This window comes from Polypterus senegalus, chromosome 3 (genome assembly GCF_016835505.1).
Source record: "Polypterus senegalus isolate Bchr_013 chromosome 3, ASM1683550v1, whole genome shotgun sequence".
Taxonomy (NCBI): domain Eukaryota; kingdom Metazoa; phylum Chordata; class Cladistia; order Polypteriformes; family Polypteridae; genus Polypterus; species Polypterus senegalus.
Window position 1 is genome coordinate 220,690,442 of NC_053156.1, and position 25,096 is coordinate 220,715,537.

The 25,096-nt window shown below is 40.7% G+C and overlaps 1 protein-coding gene across 1 annotated transcript in view; it reads right to left on the bottom strand.

Annotated features, from left to right (window-relative positions):
• Positions 1-240: 240 nt before the first annotated feature.
• Positions 241-25,096, bottom strand: part of prok1 (prokineticin 1) — a 32,531-nt gene continuing 7,675 nt past the window's right edge. The window contains exons 2-3 of the mRNA XM_039749992.1: positions 10,828-10,953; positions 241-1,037 (exon numbers count right to left, since the gene is read on the bottom strand). Coding sequence (XP_039605926.1) covers positions 915-1,037; positions 10,828-10,953 — 249 coding nt within the window. The 3' untranslated portion in view covers positions 241-914. The remainder of the gene's footprint in view (positions 1,038-10,827; positions 10,954-25,096) is intronic.

The following is a 25,096-nucleotide window of genomic DNA, read 5'->3' on the forward strand; positions in this document are numbered from 1 at the left end:
ATGCTCACAATGCCTCATTCAGGACTCCATGAGCAACCGCTAATTCGACAAAAAAGTCAAACCAGCGGTACCTAAGGATTCTCCGAAGAGATAAACTACATAGGGAGTCCCGTCTTCTTCTCAGGTCACAGGATGGCATCCATATCTCACAACCATATAGCAAAACAGGAAAATTAGTGATGTAGCATAATAATGTGGACACTGCTCAGAAAAATGAAACACTTAACTCTAATGCTGGTGTAAAATATATAAATTTATTACAGGTCATGGCAAGCAAAGTGTAATATACACGGAAATAACATCACTACTGAATAAGTTAATAAATACAATTAATTCAAGTTTCAGAAATAATGGGAGATGGGAGCATTTAGACAACAGATTCTTTGTAGTCGGCATTAAAGACTGATTATTTATTAAATTGAGTTTTGATGTTGTGATTGAGACTTCTTATGTGTTGGATTGTGGCATTTAATTTAAGTTCTTATCACCTGCTTTTAATTGGTCAAGTAGTGTAAACTAGTCCTGAATTTTATTTTTCATTGCATTATTAAAATTAACAAGTATTGTAATTCTAAAGTGTATTGTTTGTTTTAAAAGACTATATTGAATAAAGATTGATTTGCTGGCCAAGCTGGCCATTTTATTTCATTAATAAAGTACATCTTGTGCAAGATATACAGTGTGCATGTTATTATGTCAAGCTCCCACTCAGTTGACTTCAACTTTAAAATGATTATTACATAAAATGCATTGTTAATGGATAGTAAAATTATTAGCTCCCAATTCCCAGTGTATTTATTCTCAGAGAAATGCAAGGGAATGATTGCCAGTCTTTCCTGCTTTCTCTCCCGTTCACTCTCAGGGACTTTTTCATTGTCATGAAGTTTTCATTCTTGACTATTATTTTCATTTTCTTACTGAAAGTCTATGTTTTTAAAATTGTTAGAACATCTATATTTGCTGTCAAGATATCGTGTGCAGATAAGGTGAGGCAGGCAAGGGCAGGTATGATGTTGTCGCTTGCCAAAAAATGGAACCTAAAAAAACAAAGAGAAAATAAAGCACTTAACTTTGATGCAATTGTCACCTTAGGCAGATTATGTTTTTAAACTGTTCTAAAAGACACTTTCACAAATTATTCCCTTTCAGAAATCCAATTACATTTATCCCAATGAGTCTTAGAAGGTCAGAGATTAACTTCACAAGAGGGTACGTTTATGTCAGTCTATTAAATAAAGCACTCCAGCATAGCTACTCATATTTGCAAAAGAGCAATGTTTGTCAGTGAGAGGAAACTGAAGTCAGCATAAAAAAAAAATCATATACACACTGCGCTGTGAAGAAACTTCAGTGATGAACGGAAACAGAGCTATGGTGCTGTGAGATAATCAATCCACTGGTCAAATGAACAGCATGTGCCAGCTAAGTTTTACTAAAGCAAAATGCAATATTACAGTTCACAACAAACTGAAAAATATAGTCAGGGTAAGAAGAAAGCAAGAAGGGAACAGGCGGTGATGATATAAACCAGACATCAACTTTAAGAAATAGATTAATTTGGTTATTTAATTCCTTTATTAATTAATGTGACATTAATTACATTAATTCATTAATTAATGTGAAATATAACATAGGCTAGTCTACCGTGGCTATTTAAATGGCTTCCGAAAACTATTGCTATGAATACTCTGATGATGGTAAGATGCACTATGAAGTCAAAGCAATACTGTGCCAGAAGCTGCCAAGATTGTGGGTGTTTATAAGGGAAACATGAGTAGGTTTAGTCTTCCCTGGTATGGCACACATGTTTCGATGTATGCTGTAATAGATAGAGTGTAATGGACAGGATTCTTACCCAGCCAGGATGTCTCCATAACAGAAGGACCGGGGAAAAGAGTTTGCACGAGACAATACCGACAGAGGGCAGCTCCCCTGGCTTGCTACAAGGCCATGGGTTTGAAGCATGGAAGCTCAACTGTGCTGGCGCACGTGGCCACCGCCAGGGGGCTCATGCAGAATGGCTGAACCCTCCTCTGCAGGGCCGCTACCACACCCGTAAGTGCGGCCAGAAGGAGATTATCAAACACTTGGGGGTGCTCTATAAAGGAAGCCGACTCACTCCAGAGGTGAAAGAGAAAGCTTGAAGGAGGAGGAGGAGTGAAGGTGGACAAGAGAGAGAAAGGAAGAAAGAAGGACTGTGATTTATGTTTTTGGTGCTTATTGTTCTGTGCCGCATAGGGTGGGAAATGAAACAAAACCACTCAAAATAAATGTTTGTTGTGTGCTGCACTTGGGGCTCTGTGTCTGTTGTGTCAGGGGTTTGGTGAGCTGTACACCCCCTGGTGTCCACAATAGATAGATAGATAAGAAAGATATTCATATTTTTCTTAGTTACTTTTAAGTGTATCACATTGCCAATTTAGAGTCCCAGAAGGCCATTTCTAAGGAATGTCTGCCATTAGACACATCAAGTCACGTCGCAAAGGCTTCACTATATAATTCAGCGTAATGTGTTAGCCCTCTGTCCAAGATTAAGGGTTTAAACTTTGAGTAGTCTTAGTCTTGAACTCACAGTGTCAGGTATTCTAGTTAATGACTAAAAGCTTATCACTTCTCAGTTGAGTCACAGTCTTAGTGCTTTTGTTCAAGATAGATAGATAGATAGATAGATAGATAGATACCTGGTGGGAATTTCCTGCACATTTTACTTAGCAGGGGTTCTCAGGTTCAGCTCTGCACAGCTGCGGTAGCTGAAATCTTTTGTTCCAAGCCAATTTCTTAACTGGAAGCCAGTTATTGCTGCTGAAGCCATTATTGCTCTAGCCCAGGGGTCCTCAATCCCAGTCCTGGACAGCCACAGTGGCTGCAGGTTTTTGTTCTGACCTGGTTGCTTAATTAGAAAGCAATTCTTGCCAATAAAGCACTAACAAGCTATGAAATTAAATTAACTCTGCTATGTCAGGTCATTCTCATATCCTAGATTTTCTTTCCCTTTCTATCATGCAAATGATTTGAATGCTAAAATGGACGAGTAATTCTCAGTCCTTCACTTTTTTCTCTTCATTTTTCTTCCAAGTATTTAATTAAGCCCAATAGTGCAGATAAATACACACAGGTGTAAATGTAAATAAGCTAAATGGAGAAATGCTGCTCTCTCTTGTCATTTGCATGTTATTGATAATAAGGAGCAATTAAAATAGCTGTTTAAGACAAAATTAAGCAATAAGGGCTCAAAATCACTAAAGTGAAGCAGAAGTGTTACTTTAGCAATAAGTGCTTTTTATTAAGCAACTGGGTTGGAGCAAAAACCTGCAGCCACTGCGGCTCTCCAGGACCTTGATTGAGGACCCCTGCTCTAGCCCCATTTTTGTGATTAAATTTCGTTAACTCACTTGTTAAGATTCCCAACCCTTAATTTCTTTTTTTATTTTTGAACAGTTTCATCTAATTTTTTTAATTGCTTTTTGTTTTCATAACAAGCTTCCCAATTAACAATGAAATGCAGATGACAAAGATACCAGATGTTCACCATAAACTTTCTATTCTATTTACACCTATCTTTGTTCAGGTATACTTTTTAATAAAACATTTGAAAAGAAAAGGAAGAGAAAAAAGTGAAGGACTTCAAATTACTACAAATTGCTCTAGGCCACAAATCTGAATGATATCATTAGAATGATTTCACAGGATAAAATGTAGTGAGAATTTAAGCAAAATGACACCTTTTATTGGCTAAATAGAACTAACTAGTTAGCCAATAAAAGGTGTAATTGTATTTAACTTCTCACTACATCCATAATGGCTAACATGGTACAACACCCTAGTACTACAGACATGGTGAAATGAAAGCACTAGCAAGCCATTATATTAAATAACAAGTTACATTATCAGTAAGGATTGGCTTCTAATTAAACAATTGGATTTAAACAAAGACCTGTAGCCACTGTGGCCCTGCAGGACTGACCATGAGCACTGAGGTTCTAATGCTGTGTTTTCTAGACGGAGTATAATGAGACCTGCTCTTTACCTTTTTTTATACTTTGCTGCCATCTACAGGAACCTTCATGCAGACCTTTAAGGTCAGTAATTATTCTAATACAATATTTCCCCACAAAGGACCAATTTGGGCCTCTAATTTGGCACATAGTTTTATTTTGTTTAACTTTCTGTGGAACCTGATTTTTGTTTTTTAATTGTGAGTGGATGAGATTCACCAAGCCAGCCTGTTTATATTTTAAAATGTTTATTATTATAGTTGCCATTTGATGATAAGCACAGAGATGTGCAAAAATGTGAATTAACATTCTTTGTTTGCACTGGTGTAACTCATCTGTTAATTACTATTTGTAAAAGGAAAGAATTTAAACCAGTTAAAGGGAACAATCAGTTAGAAAGAAAATTTGATTTTGCACCCATTTCTACCATGTTAGACAATGTCTCCCCATAATCCTAACTGGACAAGTAGGATAAAAAATGGGTGAATGGATGTACTATATATATAAAGTGAATATATTTAAATATACATATGAGTTTCCTACTTACAGTTAAAGAGAAGCTGGAATATTTTTGTTCCATCTTGAAAACAGTGACTAATGAAGGCCTTTCTAGTGTAATCCTACTAACAGCTGACTAACCCCTTAGTGAGCCTCCAGGGAGCATTTACTCCCTTACTTCGAAGCTGATATGGTGTCATAGAAAACAAATTCCTGCCAGAGGTGCCCTTTCTAAACTAATGCTAAAGACTGAGGGTGCCTCAGGGATAGAACTGTTGATCGATCTGATGTTGTCTGCACGGCTGGGCAAGAAGGTCTCATGAGATCTGCAACAAGGTGAGATGGCTCACTTCTGACAGGAGGTGCTTGGACTGTTCTCCCTTATGGTATGATCTCTTCTTTTGCTTCTCTAATTTATCTGTCTCTGGATTTCCCAAAACTCAGAGAGGACTGGTTCAGTTCCTACTTTTTCTACATTTGATAAGATCAAATGATGAAGTGATGCGATGATAGTGTTTTGTTTTGTGTCCTTGGTTTTTCATTTTGATTTCTCATTGTGATGTGTTTGTTTGTGTGTGTGTGCTTATCAACCACAATACAGTAAAAATACATTAAAAACCACGCTACATTAAAAATAAAGGTCCAATAGTTAATAAGGTAAGGAAGAAAAACATTTCAAGGTCAGGAAGAGAGTGGTAATATGCTACACATTGATTATCACATAAAGTAAGAATCTCACTGTACCAATAAACCTATAAATCTTTTATTCTAGATTCCAGTCTCTTGTCTTTTTCTCATTAGTCTTGTAACACAGAGGAACTACTACTTTTGAGAAAGGGCAGTGCAGCCTCCTTTTCCTTAGGAGACTGTGTTGTCTCTTGTGGGAAAGAAAAAAGTAAGTTAAAGGTAAGAGTGGGACACAGGCGTTTGTGACAATGAGTGGGAAAGAAAGACAGTTTGCAGATGTGATTTGACAGGAGGAAAATGGGAGTGTTGTGTCTGCAGGTAACAAGATCAAGAAGAATGAGGCCAGAGAATTAGGAGGAGGCTTTAAGTTGTTGTAAAGTGGAGCAAATGCACAAGGGAGAAACAGTGTAGGTATGGTAGTATCCAAAGAACTGTTGGTGTGAATAGGAGGAGTGATAAGGTGATGAGTGTTAAACTGGGTCTTGGTGAGACTATAGTTAATGTAATTTGTGCATATGCTCCTCAAGTGAGTTGTAAGGAAGAGGAGAAGAATGAGATCTTTGCACAAATGGATAAAGAGCTTAGGGTGGTACAAGAGGGAGAATAGGTGATCCTTGATAGTGATCTAAACGGGCATGTGGGAATGAGGAGAGAGATGAGAGACAAGGTACATGAAAGGTGGGAAGAAGGAGAGCGAAATGGGTAAGGGGTGAGAATAATAGATTTTGCCATGGCATCTGATTGGTAATAGTTAACATTTTTTTTTAAAAGAAAGCAAATCAGCTTTTGACTTACAGTATTGAAGGAAGGGAAAGCCAAATAAACTTTCTAACATGTAGAGTTCTCATTTGAAAGTGAGATAAAATTGCAAGGTCATAAATAGGGAAAGTGTGACAGTTCAACATAAAGTGATGGTGATGGCCTGGAAGATCAGAATCAGCAGGAGAATAAAACCATAGCAAGCCGCACCAAGGATAAAGTGATGGGAATTAAATGAGAAAATGCTTAAGAACAGGATATGGGAGAAAGTTTTAAATGAAGTGCAGTTGTTTAAAAGTGTGGAGTAGTGGTGGGAGAAGAATAGCAAAGTTGTATTAAGAGTAGGTGAAAAGGTTTTGGGTAGAACACCTGAAAGAGCCCACCTAGGGACAAAGAGAAATGGTGGTGGAACAGAGAGGTGCAGAATGTGATAAAGGCTAAGAACGTAATAATCAGGAAGGGAGGAAAATAGGGAAAATGTATAGACAAATAAGGAGGCAAAGGAGGCAGTGGAAAGAGCCAAAACACAAGCTTTGGAGGGGGTTATGAAGAACTGGAGGAAAAAGAGAAAAGTGAAAGCGAGGAAAGGAAAGGATTTTAGCCAGATAAAGCAGGTGAAAGATGAGAAAGATATGGTCTTCAGTGAGCATGAGAGGATCAAGAATAGATGGAAGAGGTACTTTGAAAACCCGTAGAATGAAGAAAATCCAAGCGTAGTATTTGAAGATGGAGCGTTAGTACTAAGAATAAGGTGGGAGGAAGAAATTATGCAGTGAAAAGAAAGAAAAATGGAAAGGCAACAGGATCAGAAAAAATTCCAGTAGAAGTGTAGAAAAGTTTGAGAGAAGAGGGATGTAGATGTGTTGTTGGATCTTAGGGAGGCTTTGGGGAGAGACCACCATAGCAGAAGAGCAGTTTGGTTTTATACCAGGGAGAGGAACAACTGATGCAGTCTTTGCATTGCGAGAGCTCATTAAGAAGCATCAAGTAAAATATTGTATTTGTTGATTTGGAGATGGTTTATAATGGAGTGCCATGTCAAGTGGTCTGGGGAAGCATGAGAGAGAAAGGACGTACCAGAGACGTATGTGAGGATTGTCCAGGATACAGTATGAATGAGAGAGGAAGGACTCAGTTTAAGGGTTGTGTTGGTTTAACAGACAAGATACCAGTTAGAGTAGGTCTGCACCAGGGATCTTCTTTAAGTCCTTACCTCTTTGATCTGATTATATATGTGCTGAGTCATGGGATGAAAGACCAGTCCTCGTGATGTATAGTTTTTGCTGATGACACTGTATTGTGTAGCACCAGAAAAGAGAAAAAGGAGAGGAAGTTGGGAGCATGGAGAAGGGCTTTGGAAGATAAAGGATTGAAGATAAATAGGAAGAAGACAGAATATATGAAGTTTATTAATGATGAGGATTCAGAAGCTAGCCTGCAGAGAGAGCTATTGAAAAGAGTGTATAAACTTCAATATCTAGGATTAGTGGTAGCTAAAGATGGAAAATTAAAAGCAGAGATAACCCATAGAGTGGAGTTTGAATGCAACAATTAGAAGAAGGTACCAGGAGCATTTTGTGACAGAAGAATTAAGGCAAAAGTTAAAAGTAAGGTTTTTAAGTCTGTGGTAAGACCAGCAGTGATGTATGGAGGTGAGACATGGGCAGTAAAGGGAGCAGAGGAGAATGTTCAGATGGATGTGTGGAGTTACCAAAAAAGGACACAATAAGAAATGAGACAATCAGAGGTACAATAAAAGTGGGATAGAAATCTAAGAAAATACAGAGAAGGGCTTTAGTGAGGAAGAAGAGCAGGACTGAGCTGTATCAAGAAGGTGGATCAAGCACATCAGTCCCACATAGAAATGGGAAAAGATGAAAAGGAAGAAGAACTACCATCTTTCACATATTGTACAACTTTGTGATGGCCAGTGCAGGTTTGTACGCTGTGGTGTGCTGAGCTGGTAACATCAGCTCAAGAAGGGTCCACTGAATCAACAAGCTAATTCAGGGCTCAGTTTGGGGAAGCAGTCTGGACCCCCCAGAGGCAGTAGTGAAGGACAAACTTAAAACAATGCTGCACATCCTCTGTCTGACACACTAAAATGGAGTACTTTCAGCCAAAAATTAATTCAGCCGAAGTGTGTCAAGAAATGTTACTGGGGTTCCAACAGCAATACGCCTGTATAATGCCTCAATGTGACTGTGACTGTTAAGTCAGAGGTTTTTGTCTTTTAAAATGTTCCTCTCTTTGAGCCATTCGGCTCTGTGAGATCATAATGTGTGTGTGTCTGTATTTATTATAAAAGCTTTTTAAAAATGCCTGGGGACAAATAAAGATCTATCTATCTATCTATCTATCTTTATTAACTTTGTAGCTTGCAGGATGGTGGTTCCTGTCAGTCTGGCAAAAAGCAGACCCTGTATGGGGTGCCAGGCCATAATTGGATACTATCCCACAAAGCCATGTGTTCACTTATAAGGTGCTAATTATAAATCAAAATAACATATGCGTCTATGGCATATGGTAGGAAAAGCCATGTAAGCATGGGGTGTCTGGGTCTAGATTCAAACTACCAATATTGGACCCATTATCACTGGAACCAAAGAAGCACCATCTCTTTTCTTTTAAAGAAAAACTGACTGAAATGACCATTCATTCATTAAGGAGACAGGTGAGTTGAGCACCATGGGAGGAGTAGAATGATTGAGATTAGAGGCTTTGTAAACCATTAAGTAAAAATAACATATTTTATCTTTTTTTTTAGTAGAGCACTTAAACATCATGTCAAAATGAAGCAAGGATGGAAATCCTTTGACGCAATGACAATGGAAAGACTGATTTGAGCGCATAACTGCTAAAAAAAATTGGCCCAGAAAACCCAGATTAAGATTATTGGGATTTGAAAACAAATTCCGGGTGGAATGCTATTTGGCAATCACACACACATTAAATAGGCCTGCGTTGTTCAGTATAAAGCCATATAAGCGTATGTTTTCTTGCTTTTTGATTGCATTCTGATTTTAGTAAAGCACACATCTGGGGGTTTGGTTATATACTGGCAGCTCAGAAAAATTCTACCACAAATTGAACTCTCCCTCTCAAACTAAAGTGAGACTTAAAATTATTAATGCATAGTCCTTGATTCTGAAGTTCAGGCCTTTTTTATTGACTCCCTTCCTCTAATAATGCATACATTTTATCTCATTTCATTCTTAATCTTTTTTTTAACCAGCAAAAAACATTGATCTCAAACAACACATCAGAGCTTGATCGGTCTTGCTTTTTTCAACACTTGTCCCTAGGTATCTGTATGCTCCTTTTTTCTTAATGAAGTAACACTGTATCAGATTTTGTTTCTTACAATGAGTTGATCAGATAATTGTTAATTACCTAAACAGTTAATACAATTATTCATTGATTGTCAGTTGTTAAATGGTTAATTGATTGGTGACAGTTCACTCAATTACACCCTAAATAAGACGTACTGTAAGTAATGGCTGAATTATTGAAAAATTGCCTGTAATGTGTCTTCATTTTAGAAGATCGTAAATGTTTAAAGGTGACACAGAGAAGCACTGTCCAGCACTTCTGCATCACATTGCATATGTTACATTTGAATTGCAGCCTAGTCAATGTTTGTGTGGACTTTGCACCTTCACCCTGTGGTTGCATGGTGTTTTTCTATAGGTAGTGACATTTTTTCCTTCTTGTTACATTGATTTAGCAGCTCTACTCTAATCTGATGCCAGAAAGTTAGTTTGGACATAAGTGTGCCCTATGACGAACTGGTTTACCTGCCGCAGTTCGTTCATGTAGCTCTCAAATGAGACAGATGTCAATGGGTAGTGGGAAGAGGGGTCTTTACTATCACAAATTGTGGAAGCCACCCTTAACTTAAGTTCAAGAGGGGACATAAAATACTGTAAATGGATGGTTTAACATAAAATCTGAAATACCAACTTATTACATGTTTAAAATGTGTATGTTTGCCACTTTTCCACAAATAACATTTCTTCATCAATGAAGTCTACCATTAAATAACATAACTTATATAAAGGTCATAATCCAATATCTGAAGCTATTTGTGGGGAGCATTGGATTATTTGATTATTTTTCCATTGTATGGAAATGAAAGAAAGAAAGAAAGAAAACGTTTGTTACGCATGTGTGTCTGTGTATCACCCTCAGGGTTCATCTAAAGCAGGTAATAATATCACCCCAGGTCGAGAGAGAGCACTCACACTAACCTTCTCCTCTTTTGCTCCCTCCACAATACTGAGAAAAAGCCCGGTGAGGGCAACTGACTCCACCCTTCAGGTCTCCTAGGAGAATTGTCATTGATAGTTGTCAGGGAGGTTTGTTTCACCCATACATGTGGTGACCCTGGCTTTAGGCAAACTGTTTGCAATCCTCTCTTATTCAGAACAATAATTCACTACCCCGTAACAAAAATCAAACAACCCAAATGTGTCACGACCCATAGTTTAAGAAACACTGCCTTAAACTCTCATGTTCAATAGAAATTTTCATTCTTTATGGCATGGCAGTCATGCAGTCATGTTTTTAGTTTTAAAAATTAACCCATATAAAATCACTTTTCATTTACATTGCACCTAATCTTTCCAGACCATGCTCCTCTGCCCTCTGCCTCTGTTATGCTATGTAATATACTAATAAGGGAATCCACCTTAATATGTAAATTCTTAGAAAGCTGCTCACACTAATGAGTATACTTCACCATAATTATGTCTATAAAGATATATTATGGCCTTTTCTATAAGGCCCTGAAGTGTTCCTGATAAATTTCATTTATCTTAAGATGAGCTTTGCTTTCATTTCTTGTATTCATATTGTCACACCTCGTGTAATTTTATCGGTATAATACCTTGTGACTGAAAGGGTGGCACTCATCTCCTTCTTGCCCACGTGGTGTACACATACGTAGTCCACGGAGCCACAGGCTGACAGCACAGCAGGACCCCGGGCCACACTGTAGATCTCTCTCACAGGCCTGTTAAGACATAAAGAACACAAGAAAGGTTTTTCACATTGGCCACCCCTTATGCTGATTATTATTATTGACTCTGTGATGAGAGGTATCGGAAACCTATATATAACAATGAGTATAGAAATGAGACAGGCTTTCTTAGTAGAAAAAAGAAGCTAGCAAGAGAAAAAAAGAGGATGATAAGATAAAAAAAGAAATATAAACAAGACACCATATTCCCTAAACAGGAGACTTAATGGTTTTAAAGTGACAATTAGACTCAAAACAAGCCAGACGGTCTCAGCAAACTTTTTAAAGTTATTTTTGTGAAAATCATTTTTAATAATATAATAAAAGGAAATCAACATACTAGAACAAGAAGCAATCGATACATGAAACAAACCTCAAATGGTGTTCCTCTGTCACTGCACCAGCCCCATCCCATGTCCTGCACCATACCACCAGGAACCACAGCAGTGCCAACCAACCATACAAATAAACAAGGCAAAGCTATCAAAAGTTTATACTCATAAAAGATTTTGGGTTCTAATCCCAGTCACACATTTAGTCGCCTTATCTTCCATTGTGTCATGATGCAGATAGATCTAGAAGAATCAGATTATAAAAAGCAGGCAGACAGCTCTTGAGTATAATCAGGTCTTTTATCTGGAAACAAATGGAAGTTTAGCAGCTACTGTATTCAAACATAAGAATTTATGCTGGTGCACAAAGAGTCAAGGCCTGAAAGACCTAAGAGTTCAAGAATTATGTAGCAAGGCAAGAATAGGAACTGATAACAATAAGAAAGAGAGCAGGAGATTAGAGACCTGCAATCCTGAACAGAAGGACAAAACCAATACATGTGCATAAGTCTTCCTGGGACAACATATGAAAGGGAAGTGATTAAGGCGATCTGGGCTGAGGCCGTTTAACCGTAGCTTATGCCAGATAAAATCATATTCATACATACATATTCATTGACGAGTTTCTTGAAGATAATTTGATAATTTTGAAAAAGGAATCCCATAAAAAAGGAAAGGATAATAAAAGACCCTGAAACCATTGAAAGGTGAGAAGTAGGGTTTATAAGATGCCTTATGTAAGAATGAGTATAGAAATGAGACAGGCTTCCTGAATGCAAAAAAGGAGATGGCAAAAGAAAAAGAGGATGATAGGGTAAAGAGAAGTAAAACACGAATCAATGAAATTAAAAGGAAGTCAGCATGCTAGTAACATGAAGTAAAGAGATATAAACAAGACACCATATGCCCGAAATACTGAACAATGCTGCAGATAGTAGAAAAGGGTGGAAATAAAGAATGCAAAAAACAAAACTGAAGATTTTGGAATGATTCAAGACCAAAATTATCAAACAAATCCCCCAATTCACTGATACCATGCTGCATCCTGGCAGACTAAAAATCTGAGCAGCATTGCAATACTAACATGATTTTTAAAGATGGGCAGATGTTTATGCCATTTGGGTATGCTGTCTACCTATCTTTCAGTTTTATGCCAGATTTAAACAGCAAATGCCATATTGAACCCCAGGCAAAAATGTGTTGGCCTTAAAATTCAAAGTAGCACATATAATTAAATGTAATTTACATGAGAGCTCAATTGTAGAATGTATGGGAAACTGAACTTGGAACATTGAAGGGCGTACTGAGCTCTAAACTGGATGCAACACATAGGCCCAATGGTATAATTCTAAATCTGGAAGTGAGATACTTGCATCAGACCTTTTGAGAATTACATAGCTTTAAAAATCTATTGCATGTCCAATATGTGCATTTATTTATTTATTTATTGATTGATTGTTATATTTTATTATGTTTCCTGAGAGTCTGCATCTTTCTTTTTTATGTTTCTATGGCTGTATGCATCTAAATGTCTCCCTGGGATTTATAAAGTTTAATTAATCTAATCAAATTTAATGTACATTTTTTCTTGGATTCTCCTTTTTCAGCTTTAGAGGTTTTCATTATCAGACATCATTTCTGGATGTGTGTTTTGTCTATAGCTAACTTCTGGTTTTGTTCTTGGATCCTGCCATTTTTCTGATCCTGTTATCAAGACACAGCTCCTGGTTGTTAGGCAGTGTAGTCATGGAAGTCAGCAGATATAGCCTACCCTGTCTTTGGATGAGCCACGGAAGTTGCCTCTGCCAGTGCCCATACCTCCAGGACACATAATGGGCAAAGCTCTGTTCTGTACACTTTCACAATACTTGCATCTCTTGTCCAACCCAGATCATCAATCGTAGCAGATATCAAAAATGGTTAATGTTGTCACATTTACTTATTTTCCTGACACCTTTATCCAAGGCAGTCTACAACATTTTTGATACGATTAGTTACTGCACATTTCTTGCGGTTTCCCAATTGGAACACAGGCAGGTCAAGTGATTTGCTCATGGTCACACAGTGTCAGTAGCAGAATTTGAACCCACATCCTCACGAGCTAAAGTCCAAAGCCTCAACCAGTACACCACACTACCTCAGTCCTTGTGTGCCTAAGATTACCTTGCTGGCTCTGATCAGGTGTGTGGTACCATCCCAAGGCGAGAGGGGGCAGTGTTGCTAACTGTCTTGTCTCTTCCCTCTGCAGCACAGAGAAGGCGACCCAGGAAGGTGACTGACCACACTCCCATCACTTTCTCAAATCCCATCCCTTCTGAAACATATAAAAAGAGCCTGTCCCTAGAACGTTGGGTCTCATTTCTACCCAAAATCAGCAGGATGGAGCTCCAAGTTCGACAAAGCAGACAGATATTTTGTGTTCTGGCTACCCTGTGCTCCTGTTTATCTAATTACAACATTTTGATTTTAAAAGAAATATTAACCGGGATGGCCCGGTTGGCACCCCAACTATTTTTGGGACTCTGAAATTTCACTTGTTCACCACAATTTAAACATACACTAAGGTAAGTTAAGTAAAAGTTAAGTTAAGTAAAAGGAGAAATTTTAATATAAGGGAATGAACAAAGACAAAATAAGCCTTTTTGAACTTTGAGCCTTTACTACACAAGTAGTTACCCCAATCTATCCATCCGACTGTCCCCCAAGAACTCCCCACTTACTTCCTGTAATTGATGAATCCTTTTCCTTCAGGCCACCAGTGAGTGTTTCTTAAAGTTCTCCTTTGGGCTTCACACTCAGTATTGTCTAATAATGTTACTTAAAACTGGCTCCAACTTCTACTTCCAGCCAGGCTCTATAATCACTTACATGATGCAGCTTTATCTAGCAGTCTACTCTGCCACCTCTTAAAAGGCCAAAGTCTTAAAGTCAAATCACCAGCTTCCAGTTGTTTGAGAAGGACAACACAGTTCCAGCTTCACTCTATTAGGGCCCATGTGCTGCAAGAAGAATGACTTCTTGTCAACCCTTCATAGCTTCTCTTGTTTTACACAACTCCAGGGGCCTCATGTATAACGCCGTGCGTAGAACTCGCACTATAACATGGCGTAAGCACAAAAGCCGAAATGTGCTTACGCACAGAAAAATCCAGATGCAGGAATCTGTGCGTACTCCAACTTCCACGTTCTTCCTCTACATAAATCCCGATCAGCGTGAAAACTAACGCTCGTGCACACGCATTATGTAATGCCCCAAATCCTCCCAAAATTATGCCTATTTGAATATGCAAATCAATATAAATCGCCCTTAAGCGCAGCCTTCTGTGAAAAGACAATGGGAAAAGCACGGGGAAAATATAAGAATTTCAGCGAATACCAAGTGGAGGCAAAGGAAAAACATACTATTTGTTCAAATAAACCGTGGTATAATCAACAAAATGAAGTTGATCGAGTGACATAGCGTGTTGGAGAAACTTGAAAGCTCACATTCACAAAATCGCACAGTGCCGGAAATAAAAAAGATGTCACATATCAAAGTTGCCGTGAAAAGAAGAGTCGTAAGCCCACTGTCTGAGTGTCATATGAAAGCTTATTAGGGTACAGAGAAAAAAGGTACACGGTGGGGAAAAAGCACGAAATGTCAACTTTAATCTCGAATTTTCCACTTTAATCACGTAGTTTATTTTGTCATTTAGTAGAACATTATAAACTTCATCTTAAAATCGTTTAATTAACCAGTTTCTCAAAATTACATCGTAATTAAAGTAGCACGTTAAATGCTTTGTTTTGTATTTGATCTTCTACTCGTATGTGCTCTATGTGTGTGAATCACTACTTGCTTCTTAAACTGGCTCTCTTCCTCCAACTGGACACAGAGTCCATTACATTTGTGATATTACAGCTATACGTGATGTCATTTTCATGATGATAGGAGCTAAAGCACATTATTAAACATGTGTTTCATGAGCCTCGTGCTCATGACAAGCATTTATCTTTTGTCGAAATTTGTCGCTGCGTTTTTAGCTGTGTTGTTATTTTCTCTTTCTGTTTTATATTCAATATATATTGGCGTGGGCGACCCAAGAGTCCTTGCTTTTCTTTCCCCAAGTAACCGATCGCCATACAATCAGCTCTGTAATAGACGTTAAGCCATCTGTAAGCTTAGCGCCGATTCTTCAAAACGTTTAAAGAACATTGAAATATCTTCGTAGTACATGTTTAATTATTCTATCCTTCACGACACTCCCAGTGAAGAATATAGATTATTTAAATGAAGTTAAAGTTTTATGTGTATAATTTAACAAACATATTTTGCTGCATTTCACCTTAAAAATGATATCGTCATCATATGTAAATACGCGCTTTATAAAGTGGCTCAGGTTGTGAGATATTATAACTGTAGTGCAAGTTTACAGTGGGGTGATTGTACTTATAAGTACAAACCGTTCTACAAGGAGCAATTGATTGAGTGCATTTAAAGTTCTTGGGATTAAACTGTTTCTGAACCGCGAGGTCCGTACAGGAAAGGCTTTAAAACATTTTGCAGTGGCTGAGACAGCGTGTCCTTAAAGCTGTATACCGATAATTCTCTTTCCGATCAGCTGCTGCTGTGATTCACACTCAGATACAGTGATATAAATACTCCGAGTCGTGCAGTGAGAGTAATATGGAAAAAGATGATCTGCTGTGGCAACTCCTAACGGGAGGAGCTGAAAGAAGAAGAAGAAGAAGAAGAAGAAGGAGAAGTGAGAGTAACAACGCTAAAGCAGTTATGGTATTTGGAATACTATGGCTGTTCCCTGGACCATTATATTGTTACGAGTTAATTACAATCAGATGCATTACACTAATAAACAATATGCGGTTAGTTTCAGTGTATTTATAAAGCCGCGTCATGAAAATAATGAGTAATCACACAAGAACAGTACCATTGCTTTGGCGCTGGGTGCCGCCAGTTTGCAAAACCGAGCGGAGAACTTGCGTACGACAAGGCATGAGGTACCGTGGAAAAGTGCGTGGCTTTACGCCAAGTGTAGGTTTTATACATCGCGATTTGAACGTGGAAAAGTTCTTACGCAACATTTCTGTGCGTACGCACCGTTTATACATGAGGCCCCAGGAGAATACGTCCTAGAAGGTAAAGGGGAAGAGGATATACCTCGTAGATGAGAGAAATTAAGAATTAAAGCAGTATCGAAGACAGCATCACAAAAAGGGGTCAGAATACCAAGAAAGCCAGACAGAATTACAGAATTACACTAAAACGTTTTGATTGACCCATAACTAATTCTAATGAAGATTTGCTTTTTCAAGGTCACTCTCGCTGTGTAGTGAAGTAAGGTTTTGAGGATGACACACCCTAGTAAGAGACATTGTTGGTGGTAACAAGTGTGGAATAAGCCTGGGACACAGACAGGTAGACATGTTATTATGCACCACCACACATTTATTTACAATATTTACAAAGTTCAAGTGCACCACAAAACCCCAATCTTCCTCAAAGTCCAGGGCAAACCACACTGCCACCTCTTCGGACTGCCTTCTACTCTCTCTATTCACTGACCTCGTCCTTCTTCCACCCGACTCCAGTCTTGAATGAAGGGAGGCGGCCCCTTTTATCTGTACCCAGATGTGCTTCAGGTGTGTTCCGGCAATCTCCCACGAACACGCCCCAGCATGGCGGAAGTGCCAGCTGCGTACCTGGAAGCACTCCGGGTGTCCCCACTCGTCTTCCCCCCAGCACTTCCTGGTGTGACGGAAATGCTGGGGTCCAGGTTTCTCCAGGCATGGGAGCACCCAATGGCGGTGACCACGGGCCCCTACAGGATTGAGCTTCCCAGCTCTGTACCCATGGCCCCCAAAGGAACCAGGGCGGTCGCCCCCTCGTGGTCTGGAGCAGGCCTGAGCCCTCCTCCTGTCTTCCTGGGCATCCTGGCTGGGTGCCACCCCCAGCCGCGTACCACAAAGGCATGAAAAACAAGCATAAAACAGCAGTGGATAAAGCCAGCTTCATACTAATAAAGAGAAAAAAATGAAACGGAAAACTCAACTATAAGCAAAATTTGGAATCATGACATCTCTTTTCCTAGTTAAAGGGTCAGACATCAGTCCTCGATTGTCTAGAAATGTTTACTTCCATTTCTTTGTCTAGGCTCCTGTTCTCTTGCTTCTGCCTGATGCACTATTGAGACACAGTCAACAGGGTCTACTGCCATCTAGTCAGCTTTGCTTTCAAACACAGATATACTAAATTGCTCTTTTCTTGCTGGCATGTGACCCTCACATGTCTCAGTTTTGTTGAGAAATACATTTCACCCTTTCCCCCATGGTAATGCAATTTTCCATGGCCTGCTAGGCATTCTTTCACATTTTCAGTCAGTCAACTCATTAAACAAATATTTATTTTATATATCACCTTTCAAGGAGAAAACTATAGTAATTTGCTCAGTAGATAATATTTTAATAAAACATGTAATGTAGGTCTTTGGTTTTCATCCGGAGTTTAGGATTAAAGGAGCTTCGCTAGGCAGTCATCAGATAAGAGTGGGGATTGTGTTGGTGATCTGATTAGTGGTCTCTTGCGGCTTGTCCTTTCAACCGAAAGTTTTGACAGGTTGTCATATTTCCAAATCTCACTCACTGGGCGGCCTTGAGAAACTCACTTAACTTGCTGATGCTTTCTTCCAGTAGTATGAATAAAAACCTTTCTGTAATTTGGTTCCTATTTTAAAATTGTTTTGGTATTATTCTCTCCATCAAATGCTGGGTATTAAATAAAGATTACATAACTGTTGCATCTGTATTCAATTAATGAACAAGGTGGTAGGTTTTGTGCTTTTTGGTTCAGAGTTAGGATAATGATCTTAAATTGGACATGTATAATATTGTATATATCAGGGGCTCCCAACATGGGCTGCCTGCACCTCCAGGAGGTGTGAGATGGAATTTCAGGAGGTGTGACAAAGATAGATAGATAGATACTTTATTAATCCCAAGGGGAAATTCACAAAAGAGGTGTGTTGTCTGACTTTATTGTGGTGCAATCCATCTTGCAGTGTCCCCTCATTTGTAGGTCATTTATTAGTCAGTGCTTCTGTTCTATGGTATGAAAAGAATCAAGCATTGCATGTGAAATTGTCACCTGTGAATGAGCCACACAAATAGGTGTTCTCACAGGTTTCTTGGTGAAGGCAGAACATTCATAAAGGCAAATAAGATTTTTTAAGAAAAATGAATTTGGACTTTGCAATGATCCATAGAGAAGAATGAGGTTTAATATTGATTTATGTGCAAGCTCTGATCATGAAACATCACTGCTTTCAAGGTTTGATGGACATTTTTGCCTGAAAGAGAAAAAGGGGGACTGAATTCGATGCAACACTTGCTGCTTTACAAAATGTTAACATGTATATTTGTAATTTGTTCAAATTATTCAAAACTATACATTGATATTTTACAAAGTACCAACTCTCTATTCTTTATGAAAACTCTTGTTTTCCAATTAGGAGTCATAAGGAGCCACAGCCTACCAAAGAGCATCACACACAAGGCAAAAGACAAATTTGAAAGACACCCCTGAGTACATACCTGTACACTGAGATAGAAGGGGGTCCTCATGGCAACTCCTGACAAATACATTGATCAGCCACAACAGTAAAACCACTGACAGGTGACCACTGATTAACTTGTGACAATGGCACCTGTCAAGGGGTGGGATGTACTGTATTATGCAGCAAGTGAACAGTCAGTTCTTGAAGCTGATGTGTAGGAAGCAGGAAAAATGGGCAAGCATAAGGATCTGAGAGACTTTGACAGGAGCCAAATTGTGAGGGATAGCTGACAGGGTCAGAGCATCTCCAAAATGGCAGATTTTGTAGGATATTGCTGGTATGCAGTGCTTAGTACTAACTCAAAGTGGTCCAAGGAATGTCAGCCAGTAAACCAGAGTCAGGTCTTGAGTGCCCAAGTCTCACTAATGCATGTGTGGAATGAAGGCTAGCCTGTCTGGTCGATTCCCAAAGAAGAGCTCCTGTATCTCAAATTGCTGAAAAATGTAATTCTGGCCATCAGAGAAAGGCGTCGGAACATATAGTGTAGAGTAACTTGCTGTGTATGGGGCTGTGTAGCAGCAGACTGGTCAGAGTGCCCCAGAGTGAAAGCACCTACAATGGGCATGTGCACATCAAAACTGGACCTTGGAGCAATGGAAGAAGATGGCCTAGTCTAATTAATTGTGTATTCTTTTAGATCATGTGGATAACTGAGTGAGTTTAGGTTGTTTAACTGGGAAAGAGATGGCTGCAGGATGCACTATGTGAAGAAAATAAGCTGGTGAAGGTGGTGTGATGCTCTGGACAATGTTTTGCTGGGAAACCTTAGTTCCTGGCATCCATGTGGATGTTACTTTGACATGCACCACCTACCTAAAGATTGTTCCAGGCCACATACACTCTTTCATGGCAACAGCATTCCCTGATGGCAGTGGTCTCTTTTAGCAGGATAATGTGACGTTCAACACTGCAAAAATTTTTAATGAATGTTTTGAGGAACATGACAAAGAGTTCAAGATGCTGACTTGGCCTCCAAATTCCCCAGGTCTCAATTCGATTGAAAATTCAAACTTGGAAAAACAAATCCATTCCATGGAGGCATCACCTCAAAACTTATAGCATTTAAAAGATCTATACAGTATCTAATGTCTTGGTGTCATATAGCACAAGACCTCTTTAGATGTCTTGTGTAGCCCATGCCTCAATGGGTCAGAGCTGTTTAGGTGGCACAAAAGGGACCTACACAATATAAGGAGGGTTATTTTATTACTGTGGCCGATCAGTGAATGCATTTTTATATATTCCATACATACTGTATAACAAAGGTGCAGTCATTACCAAGATATCCTAACAGAAAGATGAATAGAGGGTAGAACAAAGTACAAAGACAAAAGGAAAGAATAAAAACTTAACTGTCAATATAGGCCTAACTAGTGTATGTGTCTTTTTCCTGGTGTGACACTTATACTTCACTTACTATAAAGTACACAAAAAAACTCTCTTCTCCAACTCCTTGTTCTTCTCTTACTTTCTCAACTTGATGTTGACCTCTCGTCCTCCATCTGAGCCTTTGCCTCCACTCATTCATCAGTTGTAAGCCCAATGTAATTCTGTTCATGAGCAGTTTAAAACCAAATCATGGAGTCACTTCAGGCAATGTCTTGGAATCAAATCCAAATATCCTGACAGAACTGGGTGAAGGGAAGGAACCAGTCCATTGAACATATTATTAAACACTTCTAAATTATTCTTAAAATAATAAATGCTGCTGAAGTTAGTGGAGCATAGATTAGTACAGTTTATTCTCTTTCTTAAATTTTCATTATAGTTGACACCATGAATTCAGCAATTTTTTAAACCCAATGTCCTGAGCAGGGTTGTGTGGAAACTGGAGCCTTTCCCAGTAAGCATAGACCAGAAAGCAGGAACAATCTCTGGATGGTGGCTATTCACAAATAGAAGTAATGGTCTAAATACTGGTAGGACTTAAAACCATCAACAACATTCCTTACAGTTGGTCAATAAAATATACTGTATACTTGTCATGCATGAGCACCAGAGAGTTGCTTTCCACTTCCACCCCAAAAGGAGAGGGGCAGTGTCACTAACAGTTTTGCCCCTTCTTTCTCTCACAGCATCAAGATACCACCCTTTGTGGGCAACCGAGCATGAAAAGCCACACCCCTTCTGCTCCAGACAATATAAAGGGAGACGTCACAGGAAGGTTGTGTCTCATTTGGTCCTGTTGGAGTGTTTGTCTTTCTGGAACTCATCCAAAGCCTGACTGTACTAGAAAGAGCTGCTAGAGACTGACAAGAGGATATTGCCTGTTTTCTGTTTAAGAAGCTTCTATTTTATTTTTTTCTTTTTAATTGCAAATTAAACAGAGTATGCCCGATTCGCACCCCAACTCTTTTGGAACTTGCTCTATCTTCTCACTCGCCCCTACATGCTGCATATGATTAAAAGAAAAGTAAATGGCTTTGAGAATGTGATTTTAACAGAATTAATTCAAAATGCTATTGCATGTAGTGAAGATGGATATGAACAAGTCGTAAATTTTAAAGGATGGTATATTATTGCTGATCTTTAGTATTGTAGCACTATTTTAGGGTTTTATCCACCCATTTAAAATCACAGAGGGTGAAGTTAAAAGAACAGACAAGAGAGCTGATGTTAAATATGCATACTCTATGTACTGAGAAGCAAAAGCAGCAGTACACTCATAATAGCTAAGAATAACTGTTATACTGGTCACCACAGCTGTAAAGTGAAAATTATTATTTATTATCATTTGTAAACATCATTCTAAAGAGGTTAACAGTGTTGTCTCACACCTTCAGATTTCTGAGCTCATGTGAAATTTACATGTTCTTCCTGTATGTGGTTTTCCCTCTACATCCCAGTTAGATTAATTAGCATCTCTTATTTGGCTAACTGTAAATGAACATGGGCTTGTGCCTGAGGAACCCCTGTGCCCTGCATGACCCCACTCCATGGAATGACCTCCCTACTTGTTCAAAGCATACCTCAATGGCCTCAACATTTTAATCCAAATGGAAAACTGATTTTTTTAGTCTGGCAAACACTGATCAGAGTAGCTGATATTCTGCTCATCTTGCACCTCTGTTTATTAGTCATTTGGTAATTAATAGCATCTTCATAGTCGTTTTTTGCCGTTACTGATCCTGCTTTATTCTGTTTTTCTTCTTTGTATTTTGCTATGGCAGCTGGTGTCATAGTTATACTCTTGTTCATAACACCAAAGATTCTGGGAGCCTTGGCTTAAAATCTGCTTTTAATTACACTGTACAGCATATACTTATGTGGAATGTCCAGGAGGTGGAGGGTGGGTAATTGTCTTAGGTCACCAGAACTGAAACTTTGCCTGTTATACCAAACTATGGATGCTCCAGAGGTTTATTTTTTCCAGGAAGGCTGAAGTTTATATTTTTCATGGCTGACCATTTCTCAGTTACATTGGACTATATATTCTCATGATTTATTTCTGTCAATCATTAAAATTTCTATAGTGTGCATTTTTCCAATGATCCTAGGAGCTATGTTGTCCGGGGCTTTATGCCCCTGGTAGGGCCTCCCAAGGCAAACTGGTCCTAGGTGAGGGATGAGACAAAGAGCGGTTCAATAAACCTCTGATGAAGAATAAAAACCTTGGACGACGTTTTCCCTTGCCTGGACGCGGGTCACCGGGGCCCCCCTCTGGAGCCAGGCCTGGAGGTGGGGCTCGATGGCGAGTGCCTGGTGGCCGGGCCTGCACCCATGGGGCTCGGCCGGGCACAGCCCGAAGAGGTAACGTGGGTCCTCCTCCCCATGGGCTCACCACCTATGGAAGGGGCCAAGGAGGTTGGGTGCAGTGTGAGTTGGGTGGTGGCCGAAGGCGGGACCTTGGCGGTCTGATCCTCGGCTACAGAAACTGGCTCTTGGGACGTGGAATGTCACCTCTCTGAAGGGTAAGGAGCCTGAGCTAGTGCGCGAGGTCGAGAGGTTCCGGCTAGATATAGTCGGACTCACCTCGACGCACAGCTTGGACTCTGGAACCAATCTCCTTGAGAGGGGCTGGACTCTCTACCACTCTGGAGTTGCCCCGGTGAGGGCCGAGCAGGTGTGGGCATACTTATTGCCCCCACTGGAGCCTGTGCATTGGGGTTTACCCGTGGACAGAGGGTGGCCTCCCTCCGCCGGGTGGGGAAGGGTCCTGACTGTTGTTTGTGCATATCGCCGAACAGCAGTTTGGAGTATCCACCCTTTTGGAGTCTCTGGAGGGTTGCTAGAGGGCATACCTTCTGGGGATTCCCTCATTTTGCTGGGAGACTTCAATGCTCACGTGGGCAATGACAGTGAGACCTGGAAGGGCTTGATTGGGAGGAATGGCCCCCCCGATCTGAACCCGAGCGGTGTTTTGTTATTGGACTTCTGTGCTCGTCATGGATTGTCCATAACGAACACCATGTTCAAGCATAAGGGTGTTCATATGTGCACTTGGCACCAGGACACCCTAGGCCTCAGGTCATTGATCGACTTTGTGGTCGTGTCGTCGGACTTGCGGCCATATGTCTTGGACACTTGGGTGAAGAGAGGGGCGGAGCTGTCAACTGATCACCACCTGGTGGTGAGTTGGCTTCGATGGTGGGGGAAGATGCCGGTCAGACCTGGTAGGCCCAAACGTGTTGTGAGGGTCTGCTGGGAACGGCTGGCAGAGTCCCCTGTCAGAAGTAGCTTCAACTCCCACCTCCGGCAGAACTTCAACCACGTACCGAGGGAGGTGGGGGACATTGAGTCGGAATGGGCCATGTTCCGTGCCTCTATTGTTGAGGCGGCTGACCGGAGCTGTGGCTGCAAGGTGGTCGGTGCCTGTCATGGCGGCAATCCCCGAACCCGTTGGTGGACACCGGCGTGAGGGATGCCGTCAAGCTGAAGAAGGAGTCCTATAGGACTTTTTTGTCCTGTGGGTCTCTGGAGGCAGCTGATAGGTACCGGCAGGCCAAGCGAATGCGGCCGGTTGTTGCTGAGGCAAAAACTCGAGCATGGGAGGAGTTTGGAGAGGCCATGGAGAATGACTTTCGGGCGGCTTCGAGGAGATTCCGGTCCACCGTCCGGTGACTCAGGAGGGGGAAGCAGTGCAGTGTCAACACCGTATACGGTGGGGATGGTGCGCTGCTGACCTCGACACGGGACGTTGTGGGTCGGTGGGAGGAGTACTTCGAAGACCTCCTCAATCCCACTAACATGCCTTCCAATGAGGAAGCAGAGCCTGGGGACTCTGAGGTGGGCTCTCCCATCTCTGGGACTGAAGTCACCGGAGTACGCCCGGAGTTCCTTAAGGCTCTGGATGTTGTAGGACTGTCTTGGTTGACACGCCTCTGCAACATCGCATGGACATTGGGGACAGTGCCTCTGGATTGGCAGACCGGGGTGGTAGTCCCCCTCTTTAAAAAGGGGGACCGGAGGGTGTGTTCCAACTATAGAGGGATCACACTCCTTAGCCTCCCTGGAAAAATCTATTCGGGGGTTCTGGAAAGGAGGGTCCGTCGGATAGTCGAACCTCGGATTCAGGAGGAACAGTGTGGTTTTCGTCCTGGTCATGGGAGTTTGCCCGACCGGTCTACATGTGTTTTGTGGACTTGGAAAAGGCATTCGACCGTGTCCCTCGGGGAATCCTGTGGGGGGTGCTCCGGGAGTATGGGGCACCGGACCCCCTGATAAGAGCTGTTCGGTCTCTGTACAACCGGTGTCAGAGCTTGGTCCGCATTGCCGCAGTAAGTTGAGCCCGTTTCCAGTGAGAGTTGGACTCCGCCAGGGCTGCCCTTTGTCACCGATTCTGTTCATAACTTTTATGGACAGAATTTCTAGGCGCAGCCAGGGTGTTGAAGGGGTCCGGTTTGGTGGACTCAGGATTGGGTCACTGCTTTTTGCAGATGATGTTGTCCTGTTTGCTTCATCAGGCCTTGATCTTCAGCTCTCTGGATCGGTTCGCAGCTGAGTGTGATGCAGCTGGGATGAGAATCAGCACCTCCAAATCCGAGAGCATGGTCCTCAGCCGGAAAAGGGTGGAGTGCCCTCTCAGGGTTGGGGAGAGATCCTGCCCCAAGTGGAGGAGTTCAAGTATCTCGGGGTCTTGTTCACGAGTGAGGGAAGAATGGAGCGTGAGATCGACAGGCGGATCGATCAGTGATGTGGGCTCTATATCGGTCTGTCGTGGTGAAAAAGGAGCTAAGCCGTAAGGCAAAGCTCTCAA